Below are 26116 nucleotides of genomic sequence, written 5' to 3'. Positions count from 1 at the left end.
AAGTGTAGGTTAAGTACTTTTGTAAGAACACAAAAGGTTTGGGTTTATAAGGGATATGGGTCTTATGCAGGAAAACATAGTATTAATAAATACTTTTGAGTACTGCATGTTGTCTTACAATCACAGAACCATTTCGGTGGGAAAAGACCTTTGAGGTCACCAAGCCCAACCCTTAACCCAGCACTGCCAAGGCCACCACTAAACCCTGTCCCCAAGCGCCACATCTACGTGTCTCTGAAACACCCCCAGTGCGGGTGCCCCCTCCCTGGGCAGCCTGTGCCGGTGCCTGACCACCCTTCTAGGGCAGAAATGTCCCCTCACCCCCACCCTAACCCTGCCCTGGCGCAGCTCGAGGCCGTTCCCTCTGCTCCTGTCGCTCCTTCCCTGGGAGCAGAGACCGACCCCCTGCCCACAGCCCCCTGTCAGGCAGCTGTAGGGAGCCATCAGGGCCCCCCCCGAGCCTCCTCCTCTCCAGGCTGCCCCCCCCAGCTCCCCCTGCTTCCCACCTCAGCCTGGTGCCTGAAACCCATTGCCTGTCTCTGGACCTCGACGTCCCTCTGGCAGCGAGGGGCCAGACCTGAGCCCAGGATTTAAGTTGCAGCCTCACCAGTACCAGGTACAGGGAGATGGTCACTGCTCTGGTCCTGCTGGCCACACTGTATTTCAGGTGGTACTGAAATATTTGCCAGGCTCTGAAAGAATAGCATGTTTGTCTTCTGCCAGATCCCAAAAGGAGTGGTCTGGTGGAGCTGATTCTGCAAGTTGGAGTGGGACAGCTGAGTGAGCAGCAGAAGGACACCCTGGTGAGACAGCTGGCTGTATTGCTGAATGTTTTGGATTCAGATATCAAAGTTCAGAAGATACAAGCCTACTCAGATATAAGGTACAAAGATATCCTGCTATGTCTGGAAGATCTGTGATTTTCATTGACTCACAGCTCAGAAAAGATCATTTTGCAGCTAATTGTAAGATGACAAAAAATGCTATAGCTCTCAAATGAATTTCTTCTGCTGTTGTAGAAAATTGATGAATTAAGCTCTCTGGAGACTCAGAACACTTCTGAGTAATAATAACTTAAAATTCTGTATATAGTTTTTATTATTTATTCTTTTAAAGAAATATACGTGTATATGGCAGTGTCTTTGTTTCATACAGTGCTGCTAGTTTTTCCTAAATACTGGATGGAGACAGGCAGACTTTTTCACAGTGAAGCAAGTATTATATTTCAAATTAGGGTTCTAGCTGTACCTATTCCCCTTTTCTACTTCCTGTCTAAAGTTTTGATACTCTTAATTATTTTATAAACATATTCCCATATAACCAGTGACGAAAATCCATTAATTGCAGAAAAAAAACCTACACAGTGGGTACTCCTAAGTGTGTTATCTTACTCTGAAGTAGAAATACCCCCTCTACTTGATGTAGGGGGCTAGAGGTGGCTGTGCGTACCCAGAGAAGCTTCTCAGCATGATTGGTAGAACCTGTTGACACAAGTTATCTTTAAATTGCTTCTTGTTAACTATTTGGTAATTTAAAACCTATTTTGGTGTCTATTTAGCTTTTGGGGAATCTCTTAAAATTTAAAACCAAAGAGTTTGGAAAATCTGGCATTTATAGCTATGATATTTTTGATCGCAGCTTCCAATTACTGCTTTTCAGATAAAGATGTTCCCTGAAATGTTTGATACAGGATGAGATCGACACCATCTTAGTGAAGGGGTGGGAGGAGGGCTGCTGCATGAAGTTCTCTGGCTCCCTTGCTTCCAAGCTTTTCCGCGCCTCAAATTCAGGGTTTTTTTAAGTTCCTCAAACTGCATTGGAGTGCTTTCTGACAGGTTATAGATGAGAGTGGGGAAAGCAAATGTGTACGTATGGCTCTTAGAGCAAGACTCAGGAAGACCAAAGAGGGAATTACATTTGCTCTTGTCCTCGCCTTCTCTGAAACTGAGAAGCCAGAGAACTGCTGGTCCTGCCGGCTGAGGATGAAGTCCATGGCGTTTGGATGGAGTTGACTGATCCATGGACAGAGTTCCCTAATCATTATCAGTGGTGATACTTACTTCCCAGAAACAAACGGAACAAAAGTCTGTATACTGCATGCCTGACAAAAGTGCTCTGACAGTAGTCGTGACCTTAACTGTTCTTTCTGCAGCACCGCGGTTGTGTTCTACGTGCAGAACGGGCATCCTTCCAAGGTGATCGAGGCATCGGATGTCTCACGAACTCTGCACATGCAGCTTTTGAAAGAAAAGGCTGACTTTCTGCTTTTTAAAGTCCTGAGGGTTGACACTGCTGGTATGTTTTGGATCATGCTTGATCATCTTGGAACTTTGTAGGTATTTGGCTAACACAGCACCTAGAAACAGTGCATGAAGGCCTTCTGTCTGCCATCTGGTGTCTGGCCTTGGATGTAGCTTTCTGAAAGACGACACTGAAGATAATACTTAAAATGCTTGTTCATTTGTGGTACTCTGGCGCCAGTTACTTCTGTTCTTTTGAAAGGCAAAATCTGTAACAGCAGTTAAAAGCACACCTTAATCTGGTCTGCATCAGGAGGGCCTAGGGAATGAGCATGAAGATATCCCACTCATTGCGTCTTTTGTTGGAAGATGAGCGAAACTTAATGCAGCCGTAATATAGAATATTTCCTGTCTCTGGTTCATTCAGGCCTTTTAGCGTTCAGTAATGGGCTTGTAACGTAACTTCTTCTTGTCTGTCTGTATGGGGCAAAATGGTTGGGCGACCACTGTTATAACTTAGTCTAATATGTAGACAGGCTGCTGGGGTTTTTTATAAAGACCCTTTTATTTTCCACAGAAAGGTGCATGCACTTCTAAGCTTATTCTAAACCACTAATAATTTGAATCCTTTGTGATACCCATATATTATAGATATAATTTCTCCATAATTTAAAATCAGGACATAATGATCCAAATACAAAGTGAGTGAGCTCTAGTAATAAAATAGTCATTGATTCTGTAGTAAATTCTGTCTTTATTTACCTGTTGAAAAGGACTGCTGTTCTGTTGTAAATGTACTTGGATTACTGAAATGCATAGGGTCACTTGAAAATATGCATTAATGTTTTTCTCAACATGGCAAATCTGCTACCCTTAAGTTTTAAGGGGCATAACTTTTTATTTTAATCTGGTAAGACATATTGATCTAGCAATAGTTACTACTGTAAGCATATGAGTTATGTAAATGTTCTGGCCTCAGATGCTGTAATTCTGTTTTGAAATACTGACATACACTCTAGTTTATTGGTATGATGTTTGGCTTCTGGTACCTGAGAACGCTGATATTCTTCAGTTCTCAGGTACTTTAGAAGTTCTTACAAATGCCATAAAGAAAGGAGCCAGGTCTGAATTCCATAACTTAAACTCATCTTTATTTCTGTTTAGAATAAACTGTTCTTGACTTGAACGCAACTTTGATATTGTATGCATAAGATATATTCTTATCGTTCTTTTCACAGCCAGGGTCTGCTGAACTATAAATTTATTTAAAATGTAACCGCAAAGGAAAGGGAGATTTAAAATGTATCGGGATGTTATGAGCTAGATGCTTTACCACCAATCTAATCTCACAGCAAGAGGATGTGTGACAAGTTGCCCATTTACACAACTGACCCTATGTTTGGTTTTGTTCTTAGCCTGTCTTTTGAAGTGCTCTGGGCACGGACACTGTGACCCCATAACAAAGCGCTGCATTTGCTACCAGCTATGGATGGAAAACGTGATCCATCGTTACCTAAATGATGGAGAGAGTAATTGTGGTGAGTTTGGGTGTTGTGGGATGTATTTCAGGAATAACTCATTTTGTGAGACCGTTGATTATTTGCTGTCAGAATGGGGAGTACTTGGGAGGTAGATGCTGAGGGAAGACTCAAACTGTCTCTTTGTTTTCCAGCCCAGCAGTATCTATAGAAAGATATTCAAATAATGTCTTGAAATGATGTCTTGATAGTGATAGCCTGTATTTAAATTATTTTTAAATGTTAAAATCTAAAAAGTGTTGTTATTTGAGGAGGAAAAAAAAAGCATGAAAACTTTGTCATGTGGGGGAGATCTTGCAACAGTTTGGGGCCGGTTAAGAAGGATTGCTGAATAGCCTGGGCATTGTGAAGCTGCTGAGTAGTGTTCATCTGACAGTTGCAAAGCTGAAAAATAGGCAACAATTTAGATTCTTTGAGTAGGTGATTGATGCTTTTGTGCCAGAAATGTGATCTGAGCTAAGGAAGAAAACACCGGCGTTCTGGGCTAACCAATATAGTCACGTTTAAAATGTCAGCTTTTTATTGTGATTAATTTCGCTGTTTCTTTCAGTTTGCCTGTTGCATCCAGGAAATGCAATTTAGTTTCATCAGCTTAATCACGTTTATATTTTGTAGCACACCTAACATATCAGCTAAAACTATTTCAGATATTTAATAGCTTTATTTTAACTAAATTGGTCTTCTGCTTAAGCTGGAATAAATCTCAGCTTGTAGTTCTCTGCAGGCTTGGAAATATTTGCTGAGCAATGCACTAGTCTTCAAGTAAATCTATAGACGTTTATAAGGAGCTTGCTACAAGCCATTAGAGGATCATGTGTCTGTGTCTTAGTGAGGAAAGACTAATTGACCAACTAAAATGGCACAATAGGTTTTAAGCCTGAGGCTGGGATCTCCTGCAGCCCTGCCCTAATGCTGTGTTGTTCCGTAGCATAATAGTAACACTGAAATGGTGACTATTCACATGTTGGAGTTCACATCATTGCACATCTCTGTATCCTTCTCATGTTGTCCTGGATTTACAAATGTAAGCATGCAGGTAGAAGGGTGCATCTCTAACCCACTGTTCTCTTAAAGTACTGCTAAAATGCCAGACCCAGAGTATACCTGTGTTTATTTCAGTTAGAGAATAACTGAGGTGGTAGTGATGCCCTCTTGATTTTCAGTTCCCACATAGGCTTCAGGTATCTTGGGGAATGGTAAAATGTATTGGAGTGGAAGAAAATTTTCTGATGTGCACTTCCACTCTGGAAGCTTAAGAATTTTTAGGGATTTTTCTGAGAATATGGAGGTGCCAAGTTTTCCTAAACCCCTGTTGCCACTCCCCATTCCTCAGGATTGGTTCTTTTAATAAAGTTGCATTAGAAATTATCTTATTCATACCACTTTACAAAGCACTGATGTTTTTCTTTTTTTCAGAGTGGAGTATACTCTATGTGACTGTATCTGTTTTCATTTTGATTGTGGTCATGATAGGGCTTGCCTGGTTCTGCATCTGCTGCTGCAAAAGGTACATGATTTCTGTCTCTTTTTGATGGGGTACACACAAAAACTGCACAGAACTGCAACATTTTAGTCCAGTCCTTAGTACTATACCGCTGAACTCTTTACAGACGTTTGAGGAGCTTCCTGTAGCTATTTCTGTATAGACACACTTTCACTGAAAAAAAGGAGTATCCATTTGTGGCGCTGTGATCTTCAGCATTTTGAACACCAAAAAGCTGATATTGGAGTATCTTTCATATTAAGAGATAATTTATGTAAAAATGCTGAGAATACACTGCAGATCTTCATGTCTCCCCCTGAGTCCTCCAGGTACTCTATGCTAAGAAAAAATAGGCATGTCCCGAAGGTCACTTGTGTAGGAATGTTGGGAAGGGAGCTGCTCCCGACCTGGTGTCTCCCTTGAACGGGAAGGGTGGGCAGGTGGGCTGCATCTGGCTGACAGGCAAGGAGAGGAGTCCAGTGGTCTCAGTCACACAGACTTCTTACTTCCTCTTCCCTTAAACAGTTTTGCCAACTACTGTAAGTCATTTCCCTCTCTGCCCCGCCACCCCTTCCAGTCTTTCCTAGTGAGCCAGCAAGAAATTCTCTTTTAACTGACAAGCCCCTGCAACTTCTGTCAGTAGAGCAAGTGTTCTTGAGGCTGCTCAGAAAGCTCAGCAAATAAATAGCTTGTTCAGGTGTTAGCAAAAATGAAATGCTGTCAAAATATTTCCAGGTTTTCAACTTTTTCTAGGGTGTCTTCGCAGTATGTAAAGGATGTGGTTTGAAATGCATGGGAGTTGATACTGATTTCCTTATTGTGATTGAAGGAACAGTGTTGTTAGTGGAAAGGTTTAAATAAGTGTGTCCCCACTTCACCCCCACAGCTGTGGGGTGGAGCCTCACAGGCTTGTGTGGATTTGATGAGAAAGGGATAGTTTATGGAGTTTCTGTCCTTTGTCCTTATGTGGCTTGTGCCAGTGAGCGAGAGCTTATTGATACACGTAAAAAAAAGCGGGACATGCTGCACAGGACAGAATGGGAGGAGATGCCCTTTGCCTTGTGGAAACTACAGGGAAAATATATGCTGTAGTCCAAGATCTGGCTGGAGTTTTGGGGGTTTTAAAGGCTTTGAGTTATATATGAGGGAGCCCGTCTCTGTTTTTGTCCGGTCTTCTCTATCAGCATCACCAGACAAGCACCACTTAAATACTCTCAGTTAAAAATATAAAAATTGGGACTAACCAATTCTTACAGAAATTTTATTTGGAAACGAACGAATGTATGTCTACCTTGTGTCTAGTTACTATGTTGAAATTGAACAAACTGAACCCATCTGGCCTAGGAAAACAAGTCACTTTCTTGCTTTTTTGCATTTTGGAAATCAGAGAAAAAATTAAGTTATACCCTCTGGTCAAGATTGCACAGCTGCTTCATACAGGTATAAACTGGAACAGCTCTTTTTGAGTGGAGGTGCAGAAGTACAATGAGGTTCTGTGTATTGGGCTATGTAGCTATGTGTATGAAAAGGGAGAGGGAGCAGGTTTATGTGAGAACTGAATGTCTTTGTGGTAACTTTCTTTTTTAGCAGGAAGAGAACTAAGATAAGAAAGAAAACAAAATACACCATCCTAGATAATATAGATGAGCAGGAGAGAATGGAGCTACGACCCAAATACGGTAAGTGTTTCAGCTAGGAGCTCACCCACCAAGCTTACAGTCAGTGTGTTTGGGTTTACACCCGCAGCTGGGAGGAGCTCAGAAGCTGGCTTAGAAGTTTGGGAATGGCAGGCACAAGTATAAACAATGAAAGGGTTGGAGGAGAATCTCTTCATTTCTTTCGCGAGGCCTTGCGCTTAGCCACTGCTCTGACCTTCTTTGTTAGTCTTAATTTAGACCATCTGATTGTCCCACACGCTTTCTCCATGTAACCCCTCCTCTCCTGCACCCACTTTTATGTGGAGCTGGTTTTGTTGCTATGCAGCAGTTCCCTCCTGGCCCGTAAGTGCCTTGTTAAAGAGCTGTAAACTTCAGCAGCAACCCTCTCATTTACACTTAATTTCATTTACCTGGGTTTCAGTTTTTAGCAGGGGAAATACTGGAATCCAGGGAAATAAAATCATCCTGAGAAACTGCTGCCCTAGAAAGACAGACATCACATTTCTGTAGCAACCATGACCTTTCATTGCCATTCATGTTAATCAGATAGTTGAGTGGACAGACTAATTTCCAAATTCAGTCTATTAGAAGTCTACTAGCTATGTTCTAAGATCATCCGATTGTTTCAAATTGAAACACATATATTCACGTTTCAGAGCCCCAAAGTGATGGGCCTTCAGTGACGTCACAAGAGTATCTGCCCAACTGTACATGGTACCTCCTAGGCCAGTTTTTGTATCGATGGTGGTGCACACTGTTGTGCTGGATTGCAGAGAATGTTTTCATTTACCTTTCATACCACAGCAGAGGAGAGGATGGTTAGTTGTTACTAAGAAGTGAAACCTTTCAAATGAGCTTGTTTTGCTTTTTTTTTTTATTGTCAGGTATAAAACACAGAAGTACAGAACACAACTCCAGTCTGATGGTCTCTGAATCAGAGTTTGACAGTGATCAGGACACTATCTTCAGCAGAGCAAAGATTGAAAGAGAGAATCCTAAAACTCTCATGAATGGATCCATCAGAAATGGAGTTTCCTTCAACTACAGCTCCAAAGACAGATAACTGAATGAGGGTAAAAGCACAGAACACACTCGTCCAACACATCTGAAACATGTTGGCCCACCTCTGTTTTTCCAGAACCAAAAGCTTCCTAAAATACCAACTAATTGCAGATGAAAGGGTAGATTTATAGCACAGTTAGGGGAAGGAAGAAGGAAAGATTAGATGGTCAGCTAACTCCTCTTATCACTGTTATAGGAACAAGGAAAAGCACATCTTATTTCTTGCATGTTCCATGCTGAGTGTTTGTCTGAACTTCAGAAGGCCTCTTTTCCTGTATCGCTGCTACAAAACTAGCCAGGGCAGTTACACTACTAAGAGTAGTAACTAAGATGCATACAGATTAGTGTCCTGTGCTCCTCCCTCTCTCTGTCAGAGAAGCAATGTGATTATGATGCTGGCCTAAAGCAGCAAAAGCCAGCATAAGTAAATTCCCCTACAACTATGGAGAGCAATATGTGACCACAGGCTCCATCTTCATTTTCAGTTTAGGTTGGGAACACAGAGAGCACTTCTGTGCATTGTATTTATCTCTGACTGTGCTTTGTGACCTCCTTTTCTAGGGTAGCGCTCATCAGATGGGAATGTCTTTGTTTCAAAGAAAGTTTACAATTAGCAGTTGCATTTAATCATCTGTACTGTGATACATCTGTGTCCTGTAGGATGCAGCGTTCCCTGTATTTACGTAGAAAGGATGGTGCTTGCAGGGAAGTCCAGCCTTAGGTTGCTTCTGTGATGGTGAAGGTGTTTTGGTTCTCTGGAGTCTGCCACATCCAGCCAGGAAATGGCAGCAGAAAGGCAGGAAGGACTCGTTGAGATGTGCCTCCAGAAGCATTTTGAGCACCCTTCAAACAACCTTTTGCTGAGGGAGCACTTCTGAAGAGCTCTGGAACTTTTGAGAGTGAACCCTCAGCTGAGATGGGTTTTCATTGTCAGCTTCACTGCTCAATTACAGAATGTGCCAGGTGTTTGTGTGGTGAACTGATTGTGGCAAAATATGCTATGTGGAGCCAGAGGTTCAACACCTACCTCCATTGTCATGAGAACTGGTGCTGAGGAAGGTTTTAGCTTGAACATTAGATTGTTTTACTCTTTCTTCTTGCTATTCAGTGACTAGAGAGATCCCTTGCAGTGTTCAGGAAGGATAGATGTGTTGGAGTTCTGATGTTCTTGTTCGCAATCTGGATAATTTCTTCACAGCATGCTTGTTAGGCTTTAAAGCCATGCCACCAATACTTTTCTTGAAATCCCAAACTGAAATCCTGACTTCTATATGTAAAACTCATTTGTGGGGGCATCTGTGTCAGTAGACCAACATCGTGGCCAGATAGTACTTTCCTGGGGTTGCTTTACTGACTTGCAGGAGTCGTGAACTGAGCTGGAGGAATCGTGTGTTCTGATGGAGAAAACATGCCTCTGGACAGGTAGTTTTGTTGGGTTTAAATATAAACCTTTTTGTTTTTTAGATCTGGTGGTGGAGAATCCATTAACAGAAGGGTGGACCAGTATAGAAATCAGGGGGAGGAGATGGGAAGGGTCAGTGAGGGGACTGACCTCCATCGCAAGGAATGATTTGATGGAGAATTTGGGGGCTTTCTCCATCCTTTCATAGAAGTCTGGCACAACAGAGTAGTTGGGTTGAACACTGGGCAAAATTCAGAATAACTGTCTGGGTTGGAAGGAATTGGTAGTCAAAAGTTGCAGCAACATAGCATGCTCCTAACTGCTTTCATACTTTTGGTTCTCAAATGCAGCCAGCAACAGTCCCTGAGGCTGCACTGAGGAACACTTATCCTGTGCCCAGCCCTGCATTTCTCTGGAGAGCTGTGAGAGCTGTGTGGCCACAGGAGTCATAGTGGTGGGAGAGGCTGTGAAGACCTAGAAAGGGCTAATGCAAGTGTTTTCCACGTTTTCCCCATGCCCACCAGCAAGATGCAGTATAAATGGTATGATCTGTGTTCTTCAGAAGCCAAGTTTTAACTCATTTTGTGTGGAGGTTGTAGACTATTGAAACAAGTTACTTTATCTCACCCTCTCCTTTCTTCAGTGTGTGTATATATTTATTTTTAAATAACTTGGTCAGTAAAAGTAAGGTCAGCTTGTATCAAACGCCTTTCAATTTCTGCTCCAGATGCATTAACATCATAACACAATGTTCACTTTAAAACATTCCTGAAGAAAGTTAAGGCCCACTCAAAATACTAATTTGTTTTTCCTTTTTAAATTAAATTGTTAGGCTTAATCCATTCTGCACAAATACCAAAAATGTTGTAGCAGGAATTATGCTTTAGGAAACATGCATTTTTAAGCAAACAAACAAAGAACGTTGCATTAGGAACCACAACTTTGTATTGGCCACAGTGCCATTAATGCTTCTGCTAAATACTGTATCCAGTGTGCCTTCATCTATAAACATAGCTTAATTCATACCTTTTGTTGTTGTTGTTGTTAAAAACAAACTTAAAGAATGATTCTCTTGTAAAACAACTACAGGAATCATAAACCTGCTTTCCTCAAAGCTGCAGAGTTCCCAGAGCTATTCCCCCCTCCCACACAAACATATGCTGTGGGTTCAGATCCTTGTTGGATCAGTGGTAAGTTCGTGTGCCATGAGAACATAAGCATGATCTGGCTAAGTATTTCTGACTTGAACAAATAAGAAACATTTGACCAATTCTCAATGTATAAGTTCCTAGCGAGTGGAAGTTGCTTATTAAATTGTTCCCTAGATGATGGTTTGACATCTTTGTTGCTAATGGTATTTTAGGTATGTTTTGAAAGTTGAATATAGTTTACATTTGTGATCTGCTTCTAATTCTACTAGTTTGATCCTTCCACCTCCTTGGAAGGAGTACTCATTCCTCTTACATAAAATCAGGCTTGCTCTTAATATGAAACTTGCACAGAAGTTGAAACTAATAGTTTCTGGCTCTGAATTTGTGATACTGTGTGTGTCACATGACCAAGCATTTTTATCAGCACTTTAGGAGATACTGTAGCAAGCCTTGTATCTTGATTCAGTATAATCTCTAGAACTGTTGCTTTCTTGCAGAATGTCAGGTCATACCTGGACTGAAAGGGTCAGAGGGCTAGCTGTTACGGTGCAAACACAACGGTAGATTCTGATGCTAGCCTTCTGGTTTGGGTTATGGTGCGATTGAAGAAGGTTCTCAGTCCTCACATGTACTTCCACATGCCTTTTTCCTTCACATACAGAAGGTGTGCTGGCAGCTTCTTTGTGAAATAAGCATGGGGATATTCCCAACAGTCTTGTCTGCACTGAAAAGCAGAGGAAACCAGATATAACTTGTCATGTATGGCTCAAAGTTCACTGAAAATAAAGAATAAATTCAGTGTGGCACTGCTAAGATACTGCCTCTCTTTGAAGGCAGACAGTGTGCTGATACTTAGGGTCCCTCGCAGCCTTGATGTAAGCACTGGATTTTCATTTACATCTGGGTTTTACATTCATATGTGCTGATGCATGCACAAGCAGAGATTGTCTGGCTATGTAGAAGGACTGCAGGTGCTTGTGTTTTAAGTAAGGAGTATATTTTGGAAAAAAAACTTCCTTAGCATTACTGCCAGCAGTGTTAAACAGGTTCAGTACTTAACACAGTGGATATGGAGCATGAAACTGCCATGCTGCGAACAGGTTCTTGGCTTGTGTTTTTAATTTTCTTAACCAAAATGCTACTGCAGTATGAAACAGAATTTACCTTGGCAAATCTGCTGAGATGCACATCCAGATTCTCTGCCCTGTGGTTCAGCTTTTCATATTAACTGAGTGAATTGCTGAGAAATTCAAGCAAAATGTGAACAGTCTAATTGTAGAGGTTTGTTTATTTGGGGAGGAGAAAAAAGGTTATTCTTGTTTCATGTGTAAGAGTACATTTTCAACTGTGTCCTTTTAGGTAAACAGTCTTAGCAGTCTGTGATGCATCAGATACAGGTACTGTTCAAGCATCTGGTTTTGTGCTGTCAGGCTGTGTTTGCTTGTATGATGCTAATTTTCCTTTCTTGGTCTCTAGTGGGCAAACAGAAGTGCGCACACATGCAAGGAGCTTGACAGAAAGAGAGTCAATGCGTGCGTGCGTTCTCTATGCTGAATTTAAATGTTCCTTAGACAGTTATGAAGATCTTGAAATCATCAAGTTCTTGGGCAAATTTCCTATTCCTGTTTTAAGCCTCAAGTGAAACCAGTTTCGCCCCTCAATATAATGATAATGGGCAGTAGTCAGCTGGACCTTCGGGATGGTGGTAATAAGATGACAGCTACCTTAGTCTTTGTGAGCCGTTTATGTGACATTTGAGAGACTTAAACATTCCTCTAGAAGAAGGGAAATGCAATAGAGGTGAATTAGTTTCCTAAGACCAGCTATTGCTTATCATTGATCCCTAACTAGAATACTAATCCCATACTTCTGCAGCAAAGGAGAACCTATTTTACATTCCTTTTGGTCCTGAACTCCCCAAGGCAAGGGAGGGAACCTTAAAGCTTAGAAATAAAATGTAAAAAAGGAGGGAGAAAAGGCAAATAATTTTCTCTTGCACAGGCTACAAATCAGCTGCAGGTGAGCCACACATCAGGCACTTGTCTCTGTATGGAAACGCTTCTCCCTGTGGGTGGATGGGTGAGCAATTACAGAATTATTAGGAATCTGTTTCTAGAAAATGTTATTTATTGCAAATGATAATGTATTGTAACTGGAACCATTTCTGAGCCAAAATTACTACATTTATGTAACTACTAATAAAGTTTTGTCTTTCCTTCTTGGAACTTGTCAGGTACTCTTTTAGACATGGTATTCTGTATTGGATGCAACACTCAGGTCAGCCCAGCAGAGGTAAGTTGTGTACCATCGCTCCTATCTGTACTCAGACATAGCAGCAGTGCACGATCTGATCCCTTCCCTTCCAACTGACAAAAGCAAAGTGGTGCTGCGATGGAGAGACAGGACGCAGCTTGATGCAAGCAAATGTCAATTTATTGTATAGAAACACAGTTATATATACTTTCAGAAGTCGTGCATTTTAAACAGATTGGTTCTTTTGAGCTAAGCATTGCATACTAGGCAATCCCCGATTGGTGGTTAACTACCATCAATCAACAGCAAGGTGTTACCTTTCCTTGGTGCCACCCTTGGTGCCATCTGTCCCCCGCTCCCCTGTGCTCTCTCAGCATGACTCATCGTGTTAATTGTTGTGTCTATACAAGCTCCAGCGCGTTCCCCTCAGCTGATTGCCACGCATGGTCCTAGTTTCCAGCCCGCTCCTGCAACGCATCAGGCAGCGGTAAGGGTATTTGGGTGCGTGGTGCCGCACTTCACAGGGTACCTCCTCCAGTCACGCTCTGCCCCTGCAGGGGAATCATGGCTGCTGAGAGCTGGTGGGATAGTGTCCTCTGCTGAGGGATGGAGCCTGCCCGACCATTCCTGCACTGTGATGGTGGTGACAGCAGCAGCCTCCCCCTGCACTGTCAGGAACCTGCTGCAGTGATTCCTGACACCTCCAGCCAGCAGGGTCAAGTAGCTTCAGCGTTCGCTGATACAGTGAATAAACCACCAAAAACTTCTGTCTTGGAAGGTCATAGGCAGAGAGTTTTGACATTGAAAACACTTTACACAAGTGTTAAATTTGAACTTGGAGCTTCTGAGCACCATACTTAAACCTCCTCCTTTAGACAGCTCAATCATTCCCTCAGCTGTGGGGCTGGGACCAAGGGCATGACCGGTTACACTTCTGGCTCTGCCAGTTTCAGCAAGACAGTTACTTTGATGCCAAGTCAAAGCATGGAGCTGCTTTTACTTAAAGGATGCCCCGTTGATTTAGAACAGTAAAAAATATTTTAGTCTGTGCAAACTATTTAAACTGCTATTTGCTTTCATAAGTAAGTCACAAAACATACAGGTAATCATAATCATAAAATGTGTCTAAAACCACCAGTGTCTGGGAAATAGGCTGCAGAACACTGGCCTGCTTAAACATGTCTTTGACCTTGGTGACAAGAGGTAACTAGATGCAGTCTGCCAGCTACTGTGAACAAAATTAAGTACTAGGTAGTGGTTGGGCTTGACATACTTCTCAGTAAGACTGACTGTCTGTCCTCACTGGTATTGGATCAATGTTAGCAGCATCAAAAGCCTCCCTCACCCATCCTGAGCACCCAGGGTAGCCTTGCCAGCTTAGCGTACCCATGGACAAGTGTTACTAGAGTGACTTGCAAAAAAAAAAAAGCTTGTGCACTGTGGTTGGAGGTAACTTCTGCCTGTTAAAGCTAAAAATGCCAGTACCTAGTAGAACAGGTAAACATAGTTTCTCAAGAGTTTATTGCACAGAGAGGACAGGCAGTGGGGGATCAAACAACAGCTCTTTAAAGGGTAATACTGGAAAACAAAATAGAAATTGGCCATGACTAAGTCAGGATGGAAACTGAAGACGGTTTCTGAAGCTTCAAAACTGTATTAACTAAACGAAAATAAAAAAGCTTCCAAAAATCTCTTTTAAATCTTAAGTAAAATCTGCAGTAAAGAATTATGTCAGTAATCATATCCTGAAAGCAGGGAAAGCCACTCTAATCCACAAAGCCTAGATCGTGTGGTAGAATGTTTGGTTCAGATAAAAGACTTGCACACAAAATGACTGATGGTGTGTTGGTATGTCACAGTGGTCTCATTGATTTGATGTAGGTGCAAGGGACCGTAATTGGGGTAACCAAAATCTTACACCTCATGAACATGTGGATGCAAAGAAGTGTCTTCTTTCCCGTGTTAAAGCTGGGTTAAAAATATACTCTGTGCAAATCTGAGACTGAACTTAATGTGGCTGCTGTCAGATTGTCGAGTCCACATTTAATAAGGTAATAAACCACATAATCCAGTGCTTTCACAGAAGTTATTTATTAAATGAAAACATTTTTCCTATCACAGTTTTAACAGCCAGAAATCGCTAAACTATCACAGGTGTAATCAACATAACTGAGGTGTGAGAATTCCAGTGTATCTTTTGTTGAAGAATCACAGCTTTTGTCATGAAGACAACTTTAAGATTATTCTGTGCTTAACTGAAGTAGACCTTACTGACACAAGGATACAATGCTGGACTCCAACCACAATCCAATCTAGACAAAGATATTTTTAAAGTTTATTACATATGTTATCTTCAGTTATGGTTTGTGCTTGTTATCAGGCATAGTAAAAGGTATCATTTGCTAGGAAAAAAGTAAACATTTACTCATTAATTTTAACAGTGCTATTAGGGGAAAGACACCAAGTTTTTAAATGTACCAATGCATCAGATCAATAACTTTGCAATGAATAGAGCATGCGTTAAAGAATTTATCCTCCAGTTGCACCATGCAACAAGTACACCCACATTCAAGACTGCACTGTCATACAGCAGTGTGCCTGCATCACTGCGCTCTGGTACCCAGGCACCAAGTACGGCCGCCGCCTTCCTAGTTACTCTTTTCAGTAATGGACAAACATGTAGTGGCAGCCAGGGCTGGCAAACAGCTGCCTCTTCCACACCACCGTATTCCCCAAATTCAGGCAGCCTTGTGCGCTCAATAGCATAAGCTTAGAAGTTGGCTGTTCAGATAAGTTTCTTGCAACTAGTGTATAAATAGGCCATCCTTTTCCTGTTCTTGACAAGCACATAATGCTGCAACTGGTAACAGTATTAAGTCCTTGCTATCTTAAATGTGCATCTTTGGTGCGCTGGAAATTACTGGAAGGGCAGCAAGCATCCTATAACCGCCCTTTGGCTGGCATCATGTGCACACATGCTCCGCTGCCAGATAATGTGCTCCAGACCCACCTGGTCTCAAGTGTTACACAAATAGAACCATAAAAAATAGTTAGAAATAATAAGTAGCAATCAATGCTACCTTATGTGCGCTTTTAAAACCCCCATGAAACTCAGTTCTGACTTGCTTTGCTTCCCCCATGACCCCCCCCAGGTCTTTTGCTACCCGGTACCTCTTTTCCTGACTGGATAAAATACCTTAAAATATCCCATTTCACAGGGTACATTCATTACTGTATAGGAAGAAGAGCTCTGTTGCCTCCTTCTATTTATTTTTAATAATTAATGGGTAAAGCCCCACCAAGTAAAGTTAACCAACACAAATGAAATTTATTCCCCTTAGCTTCTGCAGTGCTGACTTATTTGCCAAATTAACATTGCATGGTTTTTGAAGTGCTGCTTTTGACTGCCATTAAAACAGCATTGCTTTTGTATTAAAGAAGCTTTATGTCATCTTTTGAAGGTGATAAAATAGTGAGGCAATGTGTAGAAGTCTCACCTCTTATCACTTCTATTTAAATCTTTATTAGGTCACAAGTTAGCCAAGTTTAAAGGCTTTTAAACATTCCTCCCTAATGGACATTCACCTGTGTAACCACAAATCCAATTCAAGGCACAAAGCCCATGGAATGTAACCATCTCTCTGCTCGTGTTCTTTGGAGGTGGTGAGTCACGTTCCTTTGGACACTGAACAACATTTGCATCAGCGACTGTACTTCTCCCAAAGGAAAGCCAAGTTGTTTTCATGAAAGGGAGCTTATCTGTATCATCCTGTCACCGTTTGCGCTTCCTTCATACAACTTTTACAGCATCCCCTTACAATTCTGCAAGTTATTCTTGCAAGTAAGCATCCCATCTGCCTCCTCCCACTCACTAAACCAGCAAGTCCTTGTCCTGGACTGTCCTGTTCCCAGGATGCTGGGGCTCACAAACCATCAATCAAGGGCTGTTTGATGTTTAATTCCAGGCGTGCAAGCTGTTAGGCACAAACTACAGCTGAGCAGGTGGCAGCTCTACAGCCAGCATTAATGTGCGCTGAAAAAGCTGTCAGTTTGCCTGAGTGGATACTGAGCTGTAGCTAAAAGCAATTCCTTACCTTTCATAAGCATCAGATTCTCCCAAAATTAAAAAAGAAAAGAAAAAGACACTCCTGCTTCTAAAAGAGACTCACATAACCACATTAGAAAAGGTGAGTATTTACACAAAATTCTAAAGGGGACACTGCCATCCCCAAAAGCGTTCCACATCCACACTGAAACATTACAGGCAGTAGAATATAGGGGTCTGATTTCCCCTTGCCATAGATTATGATCTGTTTTCATTACGCACAAGTCTCCAAGTCCTCCCAGTTACACAGAGGTAATCCGAGAATAATAAATGTGCATTCTTCCCTACTCCTTACTAAAAATGATGGACATTGTGATCACATTGCTGAAAAAACATACAAAGAACGTGTAAAAACACAGCAGCACATAATACTGTAAATAGCTCTACACATACAGAACAGGGTTGCTTAGTTTTAAAGGCAGAAGTTGCATTCATACTTATTTCTGGTTCAAGAAGCTTATTAAAACTACAGCACTCTTTTCCAAGCTGTTGGGATTGTGCTTTTTGAAGATTTTTATAAGCCTCCAAAGCAGACATATTTTATTTCTAAGTATTCATCAATGCCGTATTTTGAACCTTCTCGCCCTAAGCCAGACTCCTTTACCCCACCAAAAGGACTCTCCACTGCTGAGATTATGCCTTCATTAACACCAACCATTCCAACTTCCAGCTGTTCTGCAACTCTCCAGATCTGGGCTGGATCTTGGGAGTAGAAATATCCTGCCGTGCAGACACAGACATAACAGGAATGAAATTAAAATCAGGAAGAACAGTTGCAGAAGACTGTAAAAAACAGACTTACTGACATTAAGAATCATCACCCCATAACACTCATAAACCCACAGAAATACATTTATCTGACAGAGGGACATACCTGCTAAACCCACATTAGCTGCGTTCGCTATAGCAATAGCTTCTGCTTCAGTCTCAAATCTGTCAATATAAAGAGAAAAAAAAAAAAATGAGGCCTGCGGTTCATCTGCCGTCTTGCTGACTTACAAACAAGCAGCAGCCTTACCAGAAATAAGAAAGTCAAGATGCAGGCTTTTCCCAAAAGTGTATTTTAAACATCTAATGTAATTTTCACTTTGAAGCAATGGAGGAGTTCCTACCACTTCTTCTTAATTTAAACTGTGGTTACGTCGTTCAGATTGCCTTTCTCCTCCCTAGATACTGGTAGCAAAAACATTTACTTCACATGGGTCACCCCACCAATTTCCCCAATTACACAAGCACTCTCAGCTAAGAGGTAACTGTATTTCTTCTATCCCATCCAGCTGCTCTGGATGGAGGCAGGGAAGGTTTTATGGAGAAAAGAGAGCTCCAAGTTACCCTTCATTAGAAAAACTTTGGACTAGCAAATCACAGGACAAACTGCAAAGTCCTGCCTCCTACTTCATAGCACTAATCATGAAGCTGATGAAAATTTTGTTGTTCTCTACCCTTGCTTAACTGCTAATACAATTTAAAATAAAATTTTCAAAAAGCTGCAGAGATGCTAAAATTGGGTCAGAAGAGAAACAAGCCACATAACCAAAGTAAGTCTTCACATGTGTAACCTAGTCTTATTACAAGACTTGTGTGATCCTACAAAAGCATCTTTTGGGAAACTGTCATTCAAATCTTATTTATTCAAAATAATCTTTCATTGGTTTTTTAATTGCAATTTTTAATCTGGAAAATGACTAATCTTACTTGATAACTGGTGCTAAAGGGCCAAATGTCTCCTCTTGGGTACAAAGCATTTTTGTTGTAACATTACTAAGTAATGTTGGCTCAAAGAAGTTCTTCCCCAAGCTGTGTCGTTTCCCTCCAGTCACAACAGATGCTCCTTGAGAAACTGCATCATTTATGTGTCTCTCTACCTGAGGTATGCAAAACAGAAACGCAGCATTTAGGAATGAACAATAGTGTATTTTCCACTGACAAAATTATTAATACTCTTCAGTATTCAATAGAAGATTTTTAGGAGGTTTATACTTTGTAGAACACCATTTTCAGTATTATTTAAAATTTCCCTTGGATTTTTATTTCTCTCAGTTTGACAATTTCAGAGGGATAAATTACAAGTATGGCCCCAGTCTCATGGATATTATAGATTCAGCTTCTCTGTCGAAATGAAAAGGTTACATCTATTACGAGAACAAAAAAAAAGTCTTTGCAGGACTAAGTACACCTGGTATCAGTGATCAAGCATTATGAAAACAGATTTACACATCTGTCATTTAAAGAAAAACAGACAACTTTCAAGATGGCACTGGCAAGAACATTTTCTACCCCCTACACCTACAATTCATCCAAAGATGAGAAAGTAATGAGAAGACTGAAGTAGCAGTCACCACCTAGAATACTGTCCTTTGAAATTACAGAAAGGCAGGTAGTGACTATATACGTGTGTATATACAAGTCCTTGCTTATTTAGATGTATATCATACACACACACACTATACTTCTGTGATGCACAAAGGGAAGGCAGGAAGTAAAGACCTAAAGTACAGAGTATCCTCTGTCTCCCAGGTAACTCGGAATATTTCCATATTCTATTATTTGATAAGCAGAAAGATTCTGGCAGCGTTCGAGTGTAACAGGATTAAAACCAAGCCTGCGTATAACTGAGCCATAGTATCTTAGAAAGTATGAACCACATAATTTAATAATCTTTAATCTTAAGGAAAAGTAAAATATTACAGAAAATGTGACTTACTGTGATTTTACAAAAAAATAATTTCCTGAAGTCATGAGCCACCCACAACAGAAGACCCAAACCATGCACGTTAATGTTTCAAGTCATTACAACATCCAGAGTTCTAGTATTTTTAACTTCAATTTATTATTTGGCTTAGCTTTTTCCAAAACAGAGGCACTGTTCTTCAAAGTTAGTTGTCATTCACAGTGCTTCAGAGCTGCAGGATCACCACACAACTCTCACAGTATATCCAATTTCAGTAAAGATTCCTGAGAACAGTTAGGAATAATCGGGAGGAATCTGTTTCTCCTAAAGCAGGAATCTCTTCTTCTCTTAATGGAAACGGGAATGATACATTAACTGGCCGCATCTGTTTGGCTGTCTGTGCACATGGACTTGGAGGAGAGAACATGCTTCCAGCCACACTGCAAATACATTCTATATTGCACTTTTTTACATGCTTGTTTTGTTAAATCTAGTTACTTTATAGCTCACAAAAAGAAAATTAAGATACCAAAAATGAAATATTTATTTATACCTTCTCCACTGCTTTTTCATTAATCAGTGGCCCTTGGGTAGTTTTTGCATCAAATCCACTTCCAACATGTAGTTCTCTCTCTATAGCTTCTGCAAACTTTTCCACAAATTGGTCATGAATTCCCCTTTGTACTAGGAAACGGTTAGTGCAAACACAGGTCTGAAAACAAACACAAAAAGGAAAAACAAACAGTGGTTTATATTCTATTTAATCTACCCATTAATCAATTCTGGCCACCAAGCCACAGTATCAGGTTACTACAGTGACCTGTCCTCTGCCTCCGATATATGGATCAACCAAGGTCCAGAAGCTGCAAGAAACGCCTTCTAATTAGACTGCAGAACGCTGGGCTGAGCAGCAGAACCTCAGATCACGCTTGGTGGTGTGGGGTCTTTTTTCTAACTCCTTCATGAATTGAGTTTGAGTTTCCTTTCTTCCTGGAATTTGTCTTTAAGTGCTTTCAGTAGCCTACTTACTTGTGCTACCCCTTTGCTCTCACTGTGTCCTATTTTGATGGCTACAGTCTCTCACAAAGAACAGCTGCTTTATCTTTCTATGTAGCAGCAGAGGCACCTTTTACATTAGATCTTGTCCAATCTGTGACTCAGTGGTCCTTGTCCACATTCCATTGTTTTGTTTCCTTTCTTTCTCCCCAAGATCAGTCTTATTTTTAATTCTTGTGTTATTCAAGCAACGTTTTCCCAATCAAATGACCTCCCAATCCCGCCAAAACCTTGCTGCTTCTCCAAAGCTGGAGTTCGTCAACTCATGTGTAGGGCTAATACCTACAAGGCTGGACCAGTCTCCGCACAGCCCTACTCAGCTGTTCTGGAAAGTGATGCTCTTAAAAAGTTTTTTACTCCAAGTAAAATACATTTGAAGCAATGTACAACTGAATCCTGTCTATCACTTTTTTAAGCTACTCAATGTGGAAAAATCTAGCCACGAGTGTCTTAACAGATTTTGATCCCCTTAACTCCTGCTGGGTGTTAAGGAAAGACTTGAATCAAACACACAGTCTTACAGATAGAAACATTTAACCATGAGCCTTGAAGCCATGATTTTAAGAAAGAGCTAGGCACATGTTACAAAATATAATCCTGAGGACTCAGGCAGGATGGTGTCTTTTCAGAGCTGTAGTTCTCCAATGAATGTAATGCTAATAAAGCGTATGACTGGTGAACATCTTCCTTCTCACGGATATTACTGACTGCCACTATGTTGTGAAAGCACACAGGATGTTACAGTGGTGTTACGCAGACTCGCTGACAACTCGCTCGAGCGCCCAGAGCCATGCATGACTCCAGCATCTTTCTCTTCTCAATGAAATGTTCTATGCTTTCCTTTAACATAAAATAACTTGTTTACAGCTTAAACTACATGTACAGCAGTTCGCTTTGCAGAATCAAGGACAAAAAGGTTACTCTTACCTGCCCCGAGTTTCTATACTTGGAAGCAAGGGCTCCTGCAACAGCATGCTCCACGTTGGCGCTGTCAAACACTATAAAAGGAGCGTGTCCTCCAAGCTCCATGGAAACTCGCTTCACAGTGCCAGCTGCATGTTTCAGCAGTATCTGCAGGCAACAGAGGAGACAGAGGAGTCTGTACCTCTACCACATGTAAAGTGTGGAACCACAGATGGAAAGCAGTGAAAAACTAACTCTGGCAGGGAATTAATCTGCATCTTCTCTATAATGCTGGACCATCTGCCTTCTCATATAAAACAAGGACTAATTTCATTCAGTAAAATCTTTACAGATCAAATTCTGGCCAAGAAATAACAAAGAGAAGGATTTTCATCAATTTCAGGTCAGGTCAGGCTTTTGTACACTAATATCGTCACTCTTGTTTGCTCGTTCTTTTCATTTTTTGGTAATAAAAATCTTGACTATTCTTAGAAAATTCTTCCACGATACGACAGAACTTGGGATCAAGATTTGCCTTGATACCAAGAGTTCTTCATTCTGCATATAGCTATCCCATAGAATTCTATCATCTTCTTGTCACTCTGTTTTACTGATTTCATTTGAGATGGTGACAAGATTGCTTATTGACTAAGGTTGACAGGAGAGATTCAAGGGCCTCACTTCTCTAATACTTTCTCTCAACTGCAGAAGCCATTTCTGAATAACACCTTTGAACTCAACTGCAGTGTTCTTATCAGTATGTTGTCATGCTATGATATGGAACAAGAGCATCTCTACAGAACTGTTCACATTATAATTTAATAAAGGGCAGTTATCCGAAGCTGCACACAGGCATCCTTCTGTGAAGTACTGATATTAAAGTAAACAGACAGTATCTCAAGCACACAATTATTTGGACAATCTGACAATCTGTGTACAGCAGCCAGAAAAGAAGGCGGCTCTGTATAAAGGCACAAACTTTGCCCCTACCTTTCCAGTATAACCACAGTAATAATCTTCAAGGATATTCTGTGCCCTTATGTACCTTTCCTGTTGCTGTAGAGCCAGTAAAAGATATTTTGGCTACCAATGGGTCAGTGCACAGAACCTCCCCTACAACCGGTGTCTGCTCTCTGGAACAAGGAACAACATTATACACTCCCGCTGGAATTCCAGCCTGGTTTGCAAGCTGCAACAAAAGAAACAGAGAATTTGCATTATCAGTGCATTTAGTATGAGGAATAGTCATTTAACACTTGTTTGTTTTGAAGAAGCCAGTCTGTAAGTCAGTGGAAGCCCAAAGTGCACAGCACAACTAGTAACAGATGCCATGGTGTCAAAAGAGCGGTTTCACTCTGGTTTAAGGCTGGCTGTCATTCAAAGTAACCAAGGGAAAAAGATAAAGATGTTTTGAGTAGCTAAACGGCCAGGTCCTCCTTGAGGCTCTAGGCCATGTCAGAGGCAACTTTCAGAGATTCTTACTAAATTAAAACCTGCAGCTCAAGTCAGCCAGTTTGCCCTTTCTTCATGTATGAAGCTGGCCGAAGTTATCTTCAAAGCCCACCAGACTCCCCACTTACAGCTGCAGCTCACTGCTAAGGTACACCTTCGCACAAAAGCTCACCTCCCCAAGAGCTAATGCTGATAAAGGTGTGTCCTCTGCAGGTTTCACCACCACCGTACAGCCAGCTGCCAGAGCTGCACCAACCTTCCGGGTAATCATAGCACTGGGGAAATTCCACTGGATGAGAGAAAAAAGTACAATCAAACTGGAGAAAAGTTTGCCTCCCGTTCTTGCAGAAGTAGCTGATGTTTTCTGTGATTATGCGCTAACTTAAACAGACCTGCATCGTGTGCTTCATCTAACTGAACATTACAGAGAAGCACTGCCAACCCAGGAAGAAGTGAGTAGAAGGCACAAAAGAAGCTTCACAAGGGTGTTCACCAGAGCTGGAGGAGACATAAGGCCACAGCCCCACACTGCGGGCTGAGCCAAAAACCCTCGCATGACTTGAAAAATTCAGCTATGCTTACTGGGGTTATAATGGCTGCCACTCCTACTGGCTGCTTCAGCACCAGGATTCTTCTGTCTTTCGCAGATGCTGGAATGACATCACCATAAACCCGGCGAGCTTCCTCCGCAAACCACTCCAGAAACGAGGCAGAATACAGGATTTCACCCTGTGCTTCTTTCAGAGGCTTCCCCTTTGATTAGATCAGATTGAAGACACACTGTAAGCAGCAGACCAAAGCAATAAACCCGAATTCAAGTAATTTTGGAGTTTCTGTTCTTTTCAGAGTATGTTATAATACCTCCAACACGTACACTGTGATCTCCAAAAAAGATTATGTGATTACATCAGCAGTAGCTGCGCAGCTCGAATCCACCAGCATTGTATGTTCAACATTTTGCATGTTGGTTCATACCTGCCTGTGACAAGGAGCTAGACTAGCAAACGCAGCACGTGTCTCTGCAGTTAGCTGCTACTACCATTCTGAAGAAGATGCAACTCATGGCGAAAGAGTTCCAAGTTTATGCCAGGGACATTTGTTTTGGGGAAGTATTACTTTGGACTACCTCCAGGTCTGATGCCACAGACTGAATGACCATTAGAAGCTGGGACACCACAGAGGAGCTGCTGAAGTATCTTCCAGCATGGTTTCATCCAAAATGATACCAGTCTGCAAGCTCCCAGTTTGCTCTGTGATGCAAACCAAAGCGCACCGAGCAAGTCCAACTTGCTTTAATAGCACTGCAATTTTTTCCCCGAGTTAATGAAACTGATAAAACACAAGTATTTCTGCTGTGAAGACCCATCTGGGTCGCCAAAACTGTCACCAATATTGGGAATAAGAAAGCTCCTTAATGCCAATGTAGCATTAAGCAGCCGGCAATCCTTTACTGCAGTGCTGGATGCACAGGGGATTGCTCCACCTAACGTGTGTGCCACATTTAGGCAAGGTTATATAGACCATACGTATGTTTATGCATTAGACCTGTCGGAATAGCCATACATATTCATTCATTTCCCAGAAATAGGTGGTATTGTGTTAATTAGGTGTCATGCATGCTCCTTACATGTATTTTAGTCTTCTGGGGGTCTCAAAGAAACAGTGAACCCTCTAGTTACAGCTGTCGGGGACTGAACCTCAATTTGCTTTCCCCATACAGACTTATCTTGACCATGGCTGAACTTCTTTTGCCAAATCTGGTTTCAGATCTGGCTTCGCAAGAAGACTGTTTTAGTGCCTTCTTGGAATTATTGATTAACTTTCCCTTAACGACACAACATCACACAACGAACGTTTGATGGTAATTATCTAGAGTAATTCTACCGAAGCAAAGCACAGGCGCACCACGCAGAGCACAACATGGGCCCATTCCTGCTGGCCGGTGGGTCCCACCATTGCCACAGTCGGTGTCCTGCGTGTGTCCGAGGGAGGCACCCGAGGTGTCACCCGCCGACCCAAGGGCGCGACGCCAGCGCACAACGTGTCCCCTGGGCTCGGCTTTTTTAAGTGATGAAGGAGGGAAGGTACTGTGGCTAGCGGGTGACGGGCACGCAGGGTGTTCTGGTGCTGCCGGCTTGGGGTTATCTCGGTGCCGGCAGCCCTGTCAGGCTGGGCTGGCGGGGCCACCCCACCGCCGCACTCACGTTCTCCGCCGTTATGATCCGCGCCAGCTCCTCCCGGTTCTCCACCACCAGCTCGTACCACCGCCGCAGCAGCCGGCTCCTCTCCTGGGGACAGAGAAGGCTGCCGTGGCCGCTGCCCGCGCCTGCCGGCCCGCCCGCCCCGGCGGGACCCCCCTCCGCCACCTTCCGCGGCCGCTCACCTTGGCGGGGAGGCGGCCCCAGGCGGCGCCGGCCCGGTGCGCGGACCGCACGGCCTCCCGCGCCTCGGCCGCCCCGCAGTCGGTCACCCTGCACAGCTCCGCGCCGCTGGCCGGGTCCCGCACCGGGAAGGCGCCGGCAGCCTCCACCCAGCGGCCGCCCACCAGCCCGCCCCGGCGCACCAGGCCGGCGGGGAGCGCCCAGCTGCCGCCCCGCGCCGGGGCCGGGGCCGGCGGGGGGACGAGGAGCAGGCGGCGGCGGGCGGCGGCAGCCCGGCCCGGCAGCAGGCCCGCCATGGCCGCGCAGCGCTGACAGGCGGCGGCGCCGCGGCCCAGCCCGCCCCGGAGGCGGAGCTCGGAGGGGCCGGGGCACGGCGGCGAGGCGGGGGCGCGGGGGCTGCCCCGCGGGGGGGCGGGGGGTTCCGCGTCCCGGCGCCCCGTGTGCCGGCGGCGGGGGAGCTGGTGGCTGCGCTGCAGCGGCACCGGCCCGCGGGGGGCTGTGGTCGCGCTGGGGCCGCGGCCCTTGCCTTGGTCCCCTGGGTCCCGTGGCGGCAGCGGCCAGTGCCCCGTGAGGGCCGGTGGCCCTCGCCTCCGTCTGCTGGGTCCTATAATGGCTGTGGTTGATCGTCTGCCCTGAGGGCTACTGGCCCTCACCTCCGTCTGCTGGGTCCTGTGCTGGCCATGGTCGGTCTCTGCTGAGGGGGCTGGTGGCCCTCACCTCTGTCTGCTGGGTACCATAATGGCTGCGGTCAGCCTCTGCCA

General features: G+C 43.1%; 2 protein-coding genes across 2 annotated transcripts in view; one reads left to right on the top strand and one right to left on the bottom strand.

Annotated features, from left to right (window-relative positions):
- Nucleotides 1–12759, top strand: part of KIAA0319 — a 46023-nt gene extending 33264 nt beyond the window's left edge. The window contains exons 15-21 of the mRNA XM_080379834.1: nt 724–883; nt 2153–2295; nt 3656–3778; nt 5195–5285; nt 6849–6940; nt 7804–11391; nt 11526–12759. Of these exons, the coding sequence (XP_080235960.1) occupies nt 724–883; nt 2153–2295; nt 3656–3778; nt 5195–5285; nt 6849–6940; nt 7804–7982 (788 nt within the window). The 3' untranslated portion in view covers nt 7983–11391; nt 11526–12759. The remainder of the gene's footprint in view (nt 1–723; nt 884–2152; nt 2296–3655; nt 3779–5194; nt 5286–6848; nt 6941–7803; nt 11392–11525) is intronic.
- A 2095-nt stretch (nt 12760–14854) lies between these two features.
- ALDH5A1 (aldehyde dehydrogenase 5 family member A1) lies at nt 14855–26019 on the bottom strand. The gene is made up of 10 exons (XM_080379835.1): nt 25358–26019; nt 25179–25262; nt 23557–23727; nt 23147–23263; nt 22568–22711; nt 21547–21690; nt 20117–20275; nt 18588–18757; nt 17767–17825; nt 14855–17612 (listed from the first exon to the last, which is right to left on the bottom strand). Exons 1-10 carry the CDS (start codon nt 25649–25651, stop codon nt 17407–17409), a joined length of 1548 nt encoding a protein of 515 aa, XP_080235961.1. The 5' UTR covers nt 25652–26019; the 3' UTR covers nt 14855–17406.
- Between the last annotated feature and the right edge of the window lie 97 nt (nt 26020–26116).

Source organism: Falco punctatus, assembly GCF_963210335.1.
Source record: "Falco punctatus genome assembly, chromosome: 3".
Lineage (NCBI taxonomy): Eukaryota > Metazoa > Chordata > Aves > Falconiformes > Falconidae > Falco > Falco punctatus.
The sequence above is the reverse complement of the archived record's forward strand: the minus strand, read 5'-3'. Positions and strand labels throughout refer to the sequence as shown.

Excerpts from the sequence above, each read along its gene's own strand:
- ALDH5A1 (XM_080379835.1), bottom strand. The coding sequence starts at position 25,651 with ATGGCGGGCCTGCTGCCGGGCCGGGCTGCCGCCGCCCGCCGCCGCCTG. Across the intron at positions 22,712-23,146 it reads CAGCATTAGCTCTTGGGGAG|CTTGCAAACCAGGCTGGAAT; the intron begins GTGAGCTTTTGT and ends CTTTTGTTGCAG. Across the intron at positions 21,691-22,567 it reads GCTCTACAGCAACAGGAAAG|ATACTGCTGAAACATGCAGC; the intron begins GTACATAAGGGC and ends TGTTGCCTGCAG.